Source organism: Pteronotus mesoamericanus, unplaced genomic scaffold (genome assembly GCF_021234165.1).
Source record: "Pteronotus mesoamericanus isolate MK-2021 breed Mesoamerican mustached bat unplaced genomic scaffold, CSHL_Meso_final contig_130, whole genome shotgun sequence".
Classification (NCBI taxonomy): domain Eukaryota; kingdom Metazoa; phylum Chordata; class Mammalia; order Chiroptera; family Mormoopidae; genus Pteronotus; species Pteronotus mesoamericanus.
Genome location: NW_026555060.1, coordinates 22,567,608 through 22,583,999, shown reverse-complemented (window position 1 = coordinate 22,583,999; position 16,392 = coordinate 22,567,608). Strand labels below are relative to the sequence as shown.

The 16,392-nt window shown below is 44.8% G+C and overlaps 1 protein-coding gene across 1 annotated transcript in view; it reads left to right on the top strand.

Moving 5' to 3' along the window:
* The window catches only part of FRMD4A (FERM domain containing 4A), a 208,710-nt gene that overhangs the window by 99,915 nt on the left and 92,403 nt on the right, over positions 1 to 16,392 (top strand). Inside the window, exons 7-9 of the mRNA XM_054593170.1 lie at positions 56 to 78; positions 10,921 to 11,004; positions 16,148 to 16,213. Coding sequence (XP_054449145.1) covers positions 56 to 78; positions 10,921 to 11,004; positions 16,148 to 16,213 — 173 coding nt within the window. The remainder of the gene's footprint in view (positions 1 to 55; positions 79 to 10,920; positions 11,005 to 16,147; positions 16,214 to 16,392) is intronic.

Below are 16,392 nucleotides of genomic sequence, written 5' to 3'. Positions count from 1 at the left end.
AGTCTTTAACACTGAACTGGAATGTTTCTCTGATGTTGAATTTTTTCTTCCACAGGAGGCAAAGGGAGATTTTTCTAGGTAAGTTTACAAAAGTTTTTATTTTTTTATTTATTTTTGCTTAAAAATGTATTCTGTTGCATCACTATGAAAAGGAAGTATTCTGCCTTTTGTAGAAGGTCCATTTATTAATAGTGAATATTTATGGTGAGAGCCAGTTCTCAGCTTGTCTGTTAAAACAGATACATCAGACATAGAAAATACTGTAATACCAAGAAGGATGTTCTGTACTAAAGAAAAGCCTAGAGGTTACGAGGAGGCCGAGACGAAAACCCATTGCCACACGTGGCCATGGTTCTGAGCTTTGTCGGGTTGTCTGAGTGTCTCTGTGACGCCTCGAATCACCACCATGGTGTGAATAAGGCTGCAGGTAACCCTGGCAGTCTTAATACGGAGTCGACATCTTCACCTTTTTCTTTCTCAGTTTTAGTCCCTGACCCTCAAGGGACAAAATGCTAACCCACAGGTGATTGTGTTCAGGAAAGCAATATCCCACTTCTACTTTTCTTCCATGTCCGAGTATCATGTGAGAGAACAGAGACAGACTGAACGACTGCAAAGCCTGCGCACAGCTTTGTTGTCCCTGTAGAAGTGCCAATTTCAGTCTTGCCATTCATTTCATAGGCACTGCCTGTTGACTGGATGGCTGAAGTGCCTCTCAGCTACTGGAGCCTTCGCAGAATAGGTGGTGGTAGCCATCCACCAACAGGACTGTCTGCTCAGAGACAGACATTACTCCTGGGATTCTCTTGTATCACACTTCCCTGGGGGAAGCCCAGGGTAGCCAGCTCTTTAGAATCAAGCGCTGGAGGCAGAAAAACTAAACCACATGTACAGGAAAACAGATCCATGGTACATGGGATTCTGGCTCAGTAATAGGACATCAACACAATTGGTATTAAAAAAGAACCACTAATTATACTTCTCCTCCATGAGGGAACTTTTATGTTTTCTCGTGCTTTGGGGCTTTGATCTGTAAATGCAACATGAACCACTTCGCTTGGTGGCTTACCTGTATTTGTCCTGCTCTGTCAAGTCATGCTGACTGATTCTTCAGGTCTTAGCTGCTGTCTCTTTTCTCTCCCTTGCATTTTCTAAATCTTTACAACAAAATCTGAGGTAAATGTTCTCAAATATCGTGGTGAAAGCAAAAATGTATTCAATGATCTAAAACAAGGACCGGCAAACAATTTCTGTAAAAGCTAGACAGTTACCATCTTGGGTTTCGCAGGCCGTAGAGTCCGGTTGCAGTTACTCGGCTCTCCCTAAGTGCAGAAGCAGCCACAGACAATCGGCGGTGTTCCAGTAAAACTTTATAGACTTGAAAACTTGAATTTCTTATACATCTTCACGTATTATGAAATATTCTTCTTCTTTTGATCTCTCCCCCGCCAACCCCAACCATTTAAACAGATAAAAACCTTCATTAGCTCACTGGCCATACAAAACAAGCAGAGACTGCATCTGGCCAGCACAACCTAGTGTGCTGGCCTCCGGTTCTGAAAGGTAGAGCCTTCAGCTCAGTTTGAATATTTGCATAAGGAGACCTCCAGGCCCTTTTTATTTAGATTTCCCAAGTTCTTTCTGTAAAGCAGAAGTAGTCCCTCTTATTCTTTTTTTTAAACCGAGGCTTTTTGTTACAGCCATTGTCAGGAGACTGAACACTATAGGTGGCCAATCACCATTCACTGAATTTGTTGAATGAAACGTTTTCAGGATGTAGAAGCTACACTTTGTTGAGTTCTTTTTCCGTGTTTCTTTTTTATGCCCCTCGTTTGGTATTAGAGTTTAGGAGTTTTGATAAGTGCAAGTTCCTATCTCCCGACAAAGGTTTTCGGGAGTCCCGTGAAAAATGGTTTAACAATCGCAGATCACGTGGTTTCTATGGTCTGGTCTACTTACTCTGGAGATGCTTTCCCCCCTTTTCTTTGGCCAGCTCTGACCTCTGCTGTAACTATGAGTCACCTCTGAGAGCGCCCTGACAGGATGGAATGTGAACTGTGGACAGCATTATCCGGCCCCGCAGAGCATGGGAACGTGCGACCACAGGGATCGCCAGGGAGGGGGAGCGCAGGCCTGGCCTGGCAGGAATTCGCGGCCCCCTAATGAGCTTGTGGAATGCCAGCTTGTTGGCTTCAGAGAAACAGGATCCTGGTTTGGCTTCATTTGTCAAAGTGCAGCCTCACAGTTTGTTTGGACCAGCAGCTGCCAGGGAGGGAGAGGTCAGACACCTTATCCAGAAGGTCAGTTTATCTCCCACATAAAATGCCCATCACCTGTCACGGCGGAGGTGACGTGTTACTGCACTGACTCCCCACAAACACCCGTTGTCCGTGGCAGGCCCGTGGTCAGTAGGCTCGAGGGGCCTGGAGTTTGGGAATAAAGTCATTCTAAACTCCTGGTTGGGGCCTCTTCCCATCTACATCTGGAAAAATCACAAAATATTGAAGGTGATGATTCCATTTGGTGTGGTGGCTGAACTAATTAGGCGTTTTAGATATCATAATCTTATAATTTAGTTTTATAGCAAGTTGTTTTTCCTCTGTTGATAATTCATGCAGGACTATACCACCTTGGTTGTGTTTCACTGAATGGCTTTGACTTGCATTCATACCCTGTACATATGTTTTCCTGAACAACATTAATAAAATGAGATGTCAGCTTAGAACACATAGAGCACTGGAAAAGCCTTTTCCATAATATGTGGTCCAGGGCATAATTCTAAGATACTCTAGAACCCGGAGAATCAAATAACCTCTTGAACTAATAGTCATGCCCAAAAAGCAAGGGAACTCTTTCATAGCCTGAGGGTCCTGCATCTTTAATTTCCTAAAAGGCTGCTTTGCCAAGGATGCCATTATTCTATATGTTTTCATTTTACATATATTGCATACATGAGTACATACAAATTAAATTTATGTATTAGTATTAAAGATCTGCAGATTATGGGAGCAATTTTCTTGAAGTACAGGAAGTGGAAGAAGATTATTTTTACAAAAGGGAGAAGTCGAAAGTGCTGAGACAGTTTCAGAGAAAGAGAACTATAGGACAACACAGAATCATAACTACTTCTCATGACACCCGTAGGCTGTATTGTTTCTTCTTCTGGACTCTCTCTCAGCAGACCCCTGAAGCCTTATTTTCACTGCACACTCCCTTTTCTTTCCAGTTAAGGGAAATGCCCATTTCCTTGTCTTACTGAGCTTTACAATGAAATCTTGGGTTCAGTGTTGTTGAAAGAAAATGACTCAGGTATAGATAGATAAGAAGAATTGCCCATGATAGGAAGAAATATATGTCATACATGTTCATACTCTAGCATATGGTGGACAAATTTGTAAGATATCATTAAAATTTAGGAAATAGTCTTATCTAAAAATAATATTTTCTCTCTTGTATTATTTTCCTTAGTACAGCATGTAGTCATCGTATTTCATTTCCTGGTGTATATCTATGTTAAAAAAAAAAAAGAATATTCATCAGCCATCAGGAAATCAGTAGAGTTGGCATTTCTGTTTAAAAACAATTGAGTAGCCCAAGAACTGTTAACCATGGCAGCTTTTATAGGCAAATATTAGGTTGAGAAGGGTCAACACAGTTTAAAAACAAAATGTGCTCATTTGATAGACACTGCTGGACATTAGTCAGCTGTGTTTTATGACATATATACTTTATTTAGCACAGACTCTACAGTAGTTTGAGTGCTGAGCACTGCCATTTCCTATTTAAATTTTTTTTTTTTAAACCTTGGGCTATTGTGGAAAAATAATAGTCTCTTATTTAAATATGTAACTGCAGGGATTACCTCATTTAATCAATTGAACAGGACATTCAAATTGTATAGTTACATACTAATTTAATTTAATAGGAGACCTTGCTACACTGTATTAAGTAAGGTGTTGCAAGAACTTGAGTTTTTGTTTCTTTCCCTAAGGGGACCCTAACTGAAAACCCTGGTGGCCAGTCTCTATCCTCCGATTTTGAGAATTGCCTCACTTTTTACATTCTGTCAGCCTGTCTGAAAGTGTGCCACTGAAAAAGAAGGGAAAAAATCATTTTAAACATTTTGCCAAGTCAGTGAATTGATTAAAAATACTTTATGCTGAACAGCACTAATAAATGCCCAAATCACACTACCTTTGATATAAAAAAAAAAAAATCACCCATACATTAATGGGGACTAGTAAAAAACATCTGGTATGCAGAATTTTTTTTTTGTTTTGCTAACAAGATTTATCGAAACCAGATCACTACAGCCCCGTTAATCTAGGCCATCTGTGGGGACCTGGGAATATCTTTGTTTCAGAGGACCGGATGCACTGATGCTAATCATCGAAACAGGCTTCTACCAGCATGAGATTTATTGGGACCTGCAAGCAAACAGCACCTGAAAAAGGCTGATACTAAGGAAATTCTGTGTAAAAATCCACGGGCCACGTTTCGCTTACCTGTTCGGCGGGGCCTGCCATGTGCATGAGAGGCAATGGAGGGGGCCCTACATTTGTGTAGACTCTATTCCAAATAAACACAGTGGCTAGAGAAAAAGAAGCAAAATTATGAATGAATCCTTAGGGGTCCGTGTATATGACATCTCACAAAGTTAAATGCTTGCCCAAGTGAGAGAGTGTCAGCTTATTAGAGTTCACTGGGCAGTAAAAGAACCTTACTGTATATTCCTGGTCTATCAACCTGCAGGTTTCTAATGGTATTTGTTTAGAAAAAAATGCTTTTAGAAATAGAGCAATGCATTACTCAGTCAATAGAAATGAATAGCAGTCATTCATTAACAGAGGAAATTGATTTTCACCTCCATTTCAGAAGAGGAGTTGGAGTATTTACTTGTGCTGAAAAATTCCTTTCCTCTTTCACAGGCTGCATGTTCTTAGCGCACTGGGAGAGCAGTTAGAAGCAAAAAAAAAAAAAAAAAAAAAGCCACAAATCTTTTAATATTTTATCTTCTGTAAACCATCAGACCACGTGTTCACTAATTAGGAAAGATAAATGAAATTTCTGTGACGAAAAAACCCCTCTTGGTTTTTTTTGTTGTTGTTTTCTGTTTGAAATCTGTTCTGCCTGTATAAAGAGCATTTGTGAATTAATGTGAATGAAACTTGGCTTACTGGTATCTGAAAATTCCAGGTTTGTAGGCCTTGTATGGTAACTATGTGATATTGTTGTTTAAGTAGTCACAGGTTAAAGGGAGAATTTTAGAAAGTCAACAGGAAAAGCAGACAGCACCAGTTTTCTTCTAAAAGACTTTTTAGGAGCATAAACATTTGTATAGATTACTATCTTTAAAAAGATGACGATGTTATTTTCTTGCCCAGCTAACAGCACTAAAAGAAAGTTGCTTAATCTAAAGCAGCAGTCTATAAATCACAAATCCGAGTCTACTAATATCATTACTTTGCACTTACATAAGTGGTTTAACTACTACAAGTCAAAGCAGGCTCAGTTTTAAATCATTGTTAGAGCATTTGATCATTTGGGGTATATTTTCCTACTGTTTTTTCATTAGCCTCTTGAAAGAAAACAGCTGGCACTAATCATATAGTAAGAGAGAGAGATTTGCTGAGACTTTTAGATGATTAGTAAAAAACACTCAGCTGTATTTGCAATAGTCAACATTTGGAATACAACTTATATAACCTAATAATATCTTGAAATACCCAAACCTTCAAATTTTGCTATTGGAAGCTTCCTAGACAAAAGTCATCCATTAAGCTTGAAACACATGTATCAACCCAAAGAACAGTTTTTGTGGGGAGAATTTAAATTTCTATAATTCTCATAATATTTTACCAAAAACAGAAGAAAGTGTTGTGTGATGTTTTCTTATGATTTTAAAGACATTGAGGGAGAAGCCACTGAACATTTCAAGCCAGCAAGACCTTTTGAAAGGAACAGAATCTATGAAAATTTGAAACAAAATATACAAATGGAAAAGTTACAGATTGTTACAAAAAGCTTTGTTGTGTGCACAAAAGTCCATTTTACTGAGATTTTCAAGTGTGTAATTCACATTTTCCAAGTTTAGAATGGTATTTAGATAGGGTATTTTACGAGATAATATTCTTCAAATACCACGGGAATTTTTAGACGCAAAGCAAGGAGGACATTCGGTATTATGACAGCTTGTCTGTTTTATTAAGCGTTTATTTAATATCAGTGTCATATTTTGAGCTGACTTTGTGAATAGTAACAAGGTTCATGGCAATGACACTGGGCCAGGTTTTCAGAGTTAAGATTCACAGTCGAAAGGGGGAAGTTGAAGAAAATCAGTCGCTTCTTGTCTATTTGACTAAAATTACTCTCTTAAATTGTAGACATAAAAGAATTTGTTTGAATTTCATAAGTTTAAAACTAGAAATTCACAAAACACTCACAAACATTCACAAAACCCTAGGGAACCAAATTCACTGATCAGGGAGGAAATCTTTCTTTAAGTAAGTTAGCAACTTGCATCAGAAATAAAGGCAAGTAATTCATAAATATGTTCATAATTTTTCCGCTCTATGACTGGTAAATTAGTGTGGCATAGTCACCCATAATAAATGCCCAGAGTCTAGAATCCTATTTTGGAGAAATTGCAAGAGGGTCCAAGGTGTTTCCGTTTGTCTGCAAAAGGTTACACAGTGGGAGGAGAAGCTTCCCAGACAATGTCTGCAGCCACCAGCTTTGGGAGCCCTCACTCCACACCTGAAAGAAAATCTATCATAGGAGAGAGACAAGAGTTCTCACTTTCTTTGCTGAAACCTGAACGTTTTGTAGGTTCACAAAGGAAGAAGGAGAGAGGAAGGAAAGCGGAAGGAGAGGAGAGAAAATGCTTTCTGCATGGCTTTTAAAGATCAAAGAAGAAACCATTTCTGATTGATATTATGAATCTGTCTCAAATGTTTTCTAGACCATTGCGCCGTTGAATATGTAATGCATACAGATCCACAATGCCTCTCTGAAACTGTAGGGCCCCAACGTTTCCAGATTCAGAAGTTTGTAGGTTTTAGGCAGATAAATCAGCGTGTTCCTTAACACCCGTGGCGGGGCCGGGCAGCGCCAGTCCGTTCCTGCCCCTGCTCACAGCTCAGGTGAGCACCCGCGTGGAGAGAGAACGGTCAAGTATTAACACGTGGGAAAAGGTTAGGCTTGACACCAAGCGGGTCAAAAAGGTTTGTTTCTTAGAGTTGTGCGGATTTTGGAACTGTGGATAATGAGGACCTATAATACTCTTCTTTACTTGTGAAACACTTCTCCCTGGAGAACTTGACCCTTATGGTACACTCGGAACATACGGAGGCGTCAGTATGCCACTAGTGTACTAAGCTTCTGAGTTTCAGGTTAGTCTCTTTATCTTACACTGGTGTACCTTTATGGGTTTCATGCTCTGTTTATAGTTTCAATTCTGGTGCGCACATGAAAACCACTCATTTCAGGAAGAATTCTCCCACCCTGAGCCTATTCTATGGGCCCCAGGCTTCTCCTGCCAGTTGTGATATCTTGTTTGACCTGAAAGGAATCTTCTGGAGAAGGGTTTCCTTGTCTTTAGAGAAAAACAAACACATTGTGAATTTTGCAATCCTCCTATCAAATTTAATTTTTGATTTCTTCACTTTATGATATCTTGGTTAAATTTGTTGTTGCTCTTGTGGCAAATTCTTTAGTCGATGTCTTGCTGTAAATCTTAGTTTTTTCATTCGAGTGTCCGATGCTTTATGAGCAGTGTGAGCAGTGGAAGAGAGGCCATCAGCTCAAAACTCCCTTCTGTCAAAGACCAGCACAGTGTGGAGAGGCCACTCTTTTGCTGGTAACACTAATAACCACCTGAAAGTTTGGAATAAAATGTGGTTAATATTAAAAATAAGACAAGTTTGGCTTTATTCTCAGTTTAGCAAATGACTCCCTTGGAGCCCTTTTGTTTAAAAAAAAAAAAAAAAGGATTTGAGAGAGAGAGAGGAAGGGAGCAAGAGGAGGAAACATCAATGTGTTGTTCCAGTTCTTTATGGATTCTTTGGTTGTTTCTTGCATGTGCCTGGACTGGGGATCAAACCCACAACCTTGGGGAATTGGGACAATGCTCTAACCAACTGAGCTATCAGGCCAAGGCCCCTCTTTTTTTTCCCCCTAAAAAATGCAACACGACTGCTGTTGGAACCTGAACTGTTTTGGGGTGTTTTAAAAGTTGGCATTTATCAGGCACACTGAACTGTGGGGGAAATGGCTGGGCGGAAGACCCTCAAGGAGGAACTAGCGTATTCACTAGGTTTTAGCTTCACATGTCTCTGGAGATTGAGTGGCCAGTCTTCCACTGGGGCAGCTCTCTGTGTTGCAGCCACAGAGTTTGGCCAGCTCCTCTGACAGGGCTGGCCACCTCTAAGTCACTCCAGATGTTTACAGACAGCAGAAAGGCAAATAGAACATTTCTACATCGATGTCCTTGGGGAAGGTTTAGGAGCCATGGATCCCTTCCAGAACGTAATGGATTTGGACAGGCTTCACGCCTTAGTGATTTCTTGTTATATTTGTCTGTGTAGCCTCGCCCTGGGGGAAAGCTGGAGAAGCCACTGCAAGCTCCAGCTAGGAAGTCAAACCTGGTACTGTCATCAGGGAAACTTGTTTGCCAACAAACTAGTGTTTGGTGGTAAGACAATCCCTTCCTCCTTCAGCACCTTCCTTCCCCAAATAAACTGTAGATGCGATGAGTGTGAGTGAACCCAAGCTGCAGCTTAGCCTCATGGCCTTTCTCACGGTCTCATCCAATAAAAGTTCATCCCAGAAAAGTGCCTTTGGTAGATGTTTCAGGTGCTACGCTGGACACTGACAAATCAGTGACTCCAATCCCTGTTCTCAGGGACCCTATTATCATTAATCAGGGGAGAGAAGATCCAGAAAATCATCCTCCTGGGCTCTCAAGTGTTTGGCAAACTAAATATTTTAAACTATGCCTTAACAGCATGTGAATAAAGATTCCAAACCCTGCTCGGAAATTGAATTTTTCTGGCCACCCAGAGCTTACCTGCTTGAAAACTGCCTGTGGCTGACTCCTGTCTGCTGGATCAATTCGAACTCTATCAGCCTGGCAGTGAAGGTTTTCAAAATGTGTGCCCAATCTGCCTTTTATTTAGCTCCATTGCTCCTTGTGTGCCATCCACTCTAATTGCTCTCTCTGGTTCAAATGGCATGACCTCCCTGCTGTGCCGCATTCCTTTGAGAAGAACCATGATATTGCTCTCCTTTCTCCACGCAGACCTGCCCCAAAGCCTGCTCTTACACCAGAGCCCATCGAGGCCTCTTCTTTCCTCTGAACGTTTAAATTTCGTTTGAATCAACATGATCAAACGCTGCTCATATGGTCAGTTATCTTTTCACTCATACCTCTCGCAAGTTAGCAAGTTGCTAACTTGTGAGCAACTTTTTTGGATGAGGACTTTGGTTCATTGTTTTTCTTTTCATTTTTTTGGTATCTCCTAACATACCTTCCACACAGCAGGAGCTTGTAGGTTATTAATTGAGAAACCCTTGGCCTCCCACTTAGATGATAACAGTTCCAGTACTTGGATTTATTGATTTAATAACAAGTTGAACTTTTCTTTCTAACTGGTTGTTCAAACCCAGGATTTTCAAACACCCACTGCCATGGTTTCTTAGTCCACTTGAAAAATGCCATTTCTGGGAACAGCTGTCATACCACCACCCACTATACATGTGTTTCTTTGTCACCGCCCACATGAACTGAAAGTATTGGAATGATTTTGCCTGATGCCCCTTGGTGTCCGAAGGGAGCTGCCGATTCCGTTGCTGTGGCCAGTGCTTCCAGCTGGGTGGGGACTCGTGGGAGAGCGCATCCTCCGCTTGGCCGTGTGGGCATTGGGGTGATTGTCGTCCAGGTGCCGCAGGAGCTCCCCGTCTATGATTTGTGCTCCTTCCTTCCTTCATATTCACTTAGTGAGCTGCCGTCTCATCTCTGTTTAGATGTTACTGCCCAAGGTCCCAGTTGGTGTGAACAGCACGCAACCTGCTAGCACAGCCCAAGTTAGGACCGTGTGAGCTTCTGCGACCCCTACAGGGCTCTGCCCGAGGGGCTTTGGTGGACGCTTTACTCAAAGTGGATGCCATTAATTGCCTCTGGAGGTAGACAGTGGACGCAAACAGCCAGTTGTGTATGGAGCGTCTAGGGGGGAGTCAAGTGTTCGAAGCTCACTGGTCAAAACTAGGGGCGGTGAGAGTATCTTCCAAACCCGAGAACACCTGAGTCTGTGGGGAAAAGCACTTCTAGTGCCCCGCCCGCTGCCTCATACCAGCTGATAATCCACTCCACACTGTCGGAGTCACCTCCATGCCTCACCAGCAGCAGAAGTTATTTATTTGTCATCTTCCAGAAAATAGATTCCAACGTGTGGTCAGTCCTAGCCGAGAAAATTGGTGTGTGTGTTAGGGAAGGACATAACTCTCAGGAAAAAGCCCAAGTGGGGGGGCCCTTCCCCGTGAGCCCATGGTGAGGCCCTGAGAAGCCCCTCCTAGGCCCTGCCCGGCCCCACAGGGACACTGTGACCCTTCTCCCAGATTGGTGCTGCTCGGGGTCCCTCCGTCTGTGCACGACTCTGCGTGCAGGGTCTGAGAAGGAACCACAGTCACCTGTGAGCTCTGGCTCTGCAGGTGGTGTGTGCTTCTCCCTCTTAAATACATACATACATACATACATACATACATATATACATACATACATACATAAATGGGAAGGACGCCCTTCCTCCCACAACTTGTCATCGAAAGGGACCAGATGCAGGGTCTACCGGACAAGGCACAGTGTGGTGGTTTACTCAGAGGGTGAGTGAGTTTCTTGGCATTCTGTCTCCCCCCGTCTTTCAGCAATGAAGTGGTGAGGAGTGACTTGAAGAAGCTGCCAGCGCTTCCCACCCAAGCCCTGAAGGAGCACCCTTCCCTGGCCTACTGGTAAGCTGCTTCTCCCCCAGCGCCCGGCGGGTCTCGCCAGGCGTGAGCCCTTCCCGGGGTGTGTGGGCGGGGGTGGGTGACTGGTTCCACCCTGCAGGCCACTGCAGGCCCAGCCTGGACTCATACTGTGTCAAGTGGCTTGGGTCTCCGTGGAACCGTTTTCCGCATTTACTTAAATGATGTGGTACATGTCGCATCTCTCCTGTCCCCATTTTCTTTCATTTTTTAAAAAAGAAAACCTTCTAAAATTTCGCTTTGAATGCTTCGCCTTCTTGAAGATCCCTTCATGTGCTGCTCGAGTTTCCTGGTGGAGTCCTTGTCGCTTGATGACAGGCTGTGTGGGGGTCTCGGATGGGGGAGAGCTGCAGGGTTGGGGTTTTTTCCTTCGCAGAAGAGAGACGTTGACTCTTTCACTTCCCCGCAATGTTTCTCTCTCCTGGTTCAGCTGCCATGTAACTTCATGCTGGAGTCCATCCGTCGGGCCTGAAGTGATTGATTCTGAATGAATCAGGCGCCTGAACAGTGCCCGGGCTGTGGTTTGGGTCCCTGCTGAGGCGCTTGCATTGCTGGGTGGCATGTTGGAACTCTGCAGGGCCGCCGACCCTGACCACTGTCCTTTGACAAGCACAGTGCAGCTTCCCCATGTTTATTCTGACTTCTTACCGGAAAGCATTGTAACTGCTTTTAGGAAAAAATAACAAAACTAAATATCACAGAACATTTTGAGCCTGATCAACTATAACATGACTCTTGCAAGCGCTTTTATGACGCGCTTTAGGAAGTTTACGGATTCCTAATCGTTCATCTTGTCTGGACACTCTTTCAGTCGCTTGGTTGGCTCTGGGAGATGCCTTCGGCTGGTGCAGGGCATGTGTTGATGCAGGCGGCCTTAGTGGGAGTAAACTCCAGGACGGGATCATTTCTCCCCAAGGGGCTAAGGGATGGGGCGGCTGGGCTGGAAATGAGAGAGCGCAGCGGGCTGGTATCCCTGATTTCATCCCTCTGAATGCCTTTGTTGCCATTCTTTTTTCAGTAACATAAATGTCAGTATTGTGGCTTTATAGCATTATAATCTGCCCCCAAAGGACAGCATCTGTTTAAACTGTGGGGACTTTGCATGTGTCAGCTTCCAAACATCCACCTGGTGGTCTGTATGTGTGAACCTCGGCAGACGGCATTCCTGTTCCCCTGTTCTGGGAACTCCGTGGCCCTCTCCCCAGCTCCCCCTGCCCCCTGGGCCTTATCTTCTCTCTTCCCCTTCGCTGCTGCTTCTCAGGAAACCACTGGGGAAGGAGCTAAAGGCACAAGGATGTAACTCTAGGGACCCAGTATTTCCAACACGAAGGGGACCTGTGCCAGAGGGGACTGCAGTGTTGGTGGGTTGTTTGGGGGTCACACTTGCTTGTAGCCTACTCTGTCCCTCAGTTACCTCATTTAGTGTTTCCAAACATTTTTTACAGCTTAGGCTCATTGCAGAATTAGGAACTCCTCTCTCCCCTCCAGCACACTTCTCTCTCCATCTCTGTCTCTGTTTCTGTCTCTGTCTCTCTGTCCACAGCCCTATCTCACGTGTTACCATTGATACAGAAACTCCTTCCTTCATATTCATATGCTCTCTTTTGTCAGTATGAACGTCCTCCTCTCCGCCCACACCTGTCGCTATCCAGCGAGAACGTCCCTGCGTCTCTGGGAGCAGCCCGGGCTTTCCCGGCCTCCTTTAGACCCCCCGGCGCCCACGGGTGGCATCTGTGCACTGAGAGATGGCAGGGCAGTGGGAGGGATGTTTTTGAAGTAGGCGCCCTCAGGCTTCACAGCCCGGCTTACGTACAAATAAGCCAGTAAGTAGCATGGCCATCCTGATGATGCATTGCTAAAACAATACAAAACAAAACAAAGAGGTCTTTTCACCTTATTTCATTATCTTTGGCTGGTTGTGGTTGCCTTTAACATTCCCGTCAACTTCTTTGGATTTTTGGAATGCAGTGATGTCAGGAATGGGATACATGCTGTTCATGCTTCTAATAAATAGAGACTGGGGACAGAGCAGCCTCCCGAGCTTGTTTGAAGTTAATCCCTTATCTGCAGGATTCACCGTGACCCTTGATTGCTAGAGAAGACCTCTACTCACTCCTCTCATGTGCCCAGTCAAGTTGCCCATAGTCTTGAATTGCCTGATCATTCTCGAATGAAGGATGCACGTTTGCTGTGCTTCAGGGCCCTCCTGCTCTCACTGGCCTTTGCAGATGCGATGGACAAGCTTCAGGCCAAACTAAGCCACGGGGAGCCCCATCACACTCATGAGGCACACACTTCTGTTCAGTGAGCAGAGCAGCAGGTTTTGGAATCTGTCATGTTCCTGAACTGTGGGGGAATGACCGTCCAGGAAACCCGAGTTACCAGTCCTTCTCCCCGCCTCGATTCCCCACTCAGAAAGTGGAATTAACCACGCCAACTGAATTCTGACTGATTGAGGGAGAAAGTTAAAAGTTACATAATACAATTAGAAAGTAGTGAAGGGTTTGTCATAATGCTGAGTAACAGTGCAATAGTCCTTCCTGCTAGTTTTCCTCAGGCGTTTAACACGCTTGGGCTTCTCATGCCATGTCATTTCCCTGTTGGGGAGGCATCTGAGACAGAATTATATGCTGAGGGCCGCGGAACAAGTCAGGATCAGGTCGCTGACCTTGATTCTCTCGGGTGCCTAGTTTGCGAAAGCTGGACCACCCACACCTCCTGGACAGGTATGCAGGGACATCTTCTTTTTCTCCACAGTCATAGACGGCTGCAGGCCAGAGGCTTCTCCAAGGCAGGGAAGGACATCTCTATCACCTCGTTTCCCTTTACCCCACCTCTTGCATCTCTGGGCGCCTTGTCTGCAGAAAGATGATTTAACTTCACGACATGACGCAGCCCATGGCTAGGGCGCAGTCCGCTGCAGCCATTTGTCTTTTTTCCTTCTTGAAATGCTGTGTCCTCCAAATAGTGTTTTGGGATTGTTTACTCTGGCTGAAGGGTTTCTGATAGTTATTCCATGGAATCCTTCCCACAAATCCAGGGTAGTTGGGGAGCTGTCTGCGGAACTCGGTGACCTCGAGCCTCGGTAGCTTGCAGAGGAGGACTGGAGGAGGGCAGGGGCCGGGCCGCGTGGCCTGCGTTATGGTACATGGGGCCGCGGTGTTTCAACTGGGACAAAGGGGTAGGGAAGCTGAGGAAGGAGAAGGTAGACACTATGACGTCCAGATGGCCTCAGACAGCAGGAGACAGCGCGAGCGAGGTGACGGGTGGCAGAGTCCAGCGGCCGTCAGGGAGGTGGAGACCCCACTCAGGCCATTTAGTCAGTAAACAGAAGAACAGCTGCCTGACAGTGTTTCTGATGTTCAGTGGCGTTTTTGCTGAGCCTTGCTTGTGTTTGCAGCTACAGCGCTAGATTGATTTTCGACTCTCCAGCTCAGCCCAGGGGTCCTGTCCCTCAGAGCTAAGAAGGAAACAGGCTCATACTACACTGACTTGCTTGACCCTGGATCTGGGAGTCAGCCTCACAGAATGCTAAATTGCGTGGTGGGAACCGTGGCCACGCCGCCGCCCTTGATTCAGTTGGTGGGGGGAGGAAGCTGGCAGAGCAACTCTGGGATGTCCTGACACAGCTCTGCATGTCTGTTGAGGCTGGCGTCTACCCCCAAGAGGATGCTTCCGGAGAATTCTGTCAGGAGAGGGCTTTGTCACACTCAGTGTAGAACTTCATGGAGCATGGGAGCCGAGGAGAAATAGACAGCTTCTGCACCTTTGGGAACAGAAGGTGCCCAGACTCCACAGAAACGACTCTTCAGCTGGAGCAAGGCCCTGTGTAGCCAGCTGGTCCCATTTCTGGGTATTTGTGAAGATGCTTTCATGTGAAAAGTCAGACAAATCTTACATGTGCTAAATTTCGGAACACTAATATGAAGAGATAATTCATAAAGGTTAAGATAGTAATTGGAATATAAATAAATTACTCCCAAATGGTAGATAACGGACATATAGAGCATGTCGCCCTGAGAAATGGTCTAGCTGGAAAAGAAGAAGGTGGGTGGAAGAAGGCTTTCCGTCAGTTCTGGGATAGTAAGTTAACAACAGGTAACAAAGATCCACCACTGAGGTCTTGAGGGTCCATCCCTAGGATCACATCCTGTCATGACGCCAGCCAGCCTGTGGGAGGAAGAGTGAGGCGGCAGAGTGAGGAACAAGGTTCTAAGGCGGCATAGCCAGGCCACAAGGCCAAGGCTTTTGGACTTGACTCCTCAACGGGGGGAGTGCTTCCCCGGGATTCCCGAGCTGGGCTCTGTGCTTCCAAAGGCTCCCACCTCCCTGGCCCAGGGGCACTTATCCGGGAGGCCCTTCCTGCCCTCCACCCTGTCAAAGAAGAGTTTGGCAGGCCCCCATCTCCCAAGGCAGGAGCTAATCTCTTATTATTTTAGAACTGAGAGTTCAGAAGATAAAAAGGAGTTCCCTCTGGGCCTTTTGTCATGGTTTGTGTTTTTTTTTTTTTTTTTTTTTTTTTTTGTTTATTTTTTTTTTATTAATTTATTTACTTTTTAAATACATTTGTCTCTGCCTTCCTGGTTTGTTAATCAGACCCAAATTCCAGAACTTTCCCATCCTCCTGAAAACCCCCAACCCTGACTAATTCAGTATAGGGAGGCCATGGATGTGCTTTGGAGGTCAGCACCTGCCCTCCCCCGACAAATCCCTCTGTAGACAGGATTCAGAAAATGAGGGGGAGAAGGTGGGCCCACTCTGATGTGCGTCCTGTCAGTCCTCTTCCTGTCCCCTGGCCCGTGTCCTTTCCCACTGCGAGGCCTGCTCACCGCTTCTTCCTCTTCTCTCATGGAATCATTTCTTGCAAGGAGTGGACCCCAAACCTGAGACCTAATCTTAATTCAGTGAAAGTCCAAGCTAAAGACAGTAGGGATCCTCTCAGGGCAAAACAGACTTTTCAAATCAATTCAGAAATGCCACTTCTGGACAAATCCTTTTTTCCAGGAGCTGTTGGCTCCTTGGAGGTTCTCATGAGGTTGCTTGGACTCAGAAGAAGTATCTGCATTAGCATGGTGCTCAGCCGTGGACCCAAGAAGTATACTAACGAATCCTTCCCTTATTCTTTTAGTGAGGACCGAGTAATTGAGCACTACAAGAAACTGAACGGCCAGACCAGAGGTCAAGCAATCGTGAAGTAAGTGGCCCTCCCAGCGCTCCTAAGAGCGTGTTATGTCAGGGTTGTTCAGTTCTTCTCAGAGAGCCATGTCCCCTGGGGGTAATGATTCATTTTAATTTCCAAGTAAATAATCATTCCGAGAACTTTATCATGCACAAACATGCAGATATGTACACGATAGTAGTTCTGCCAAATAA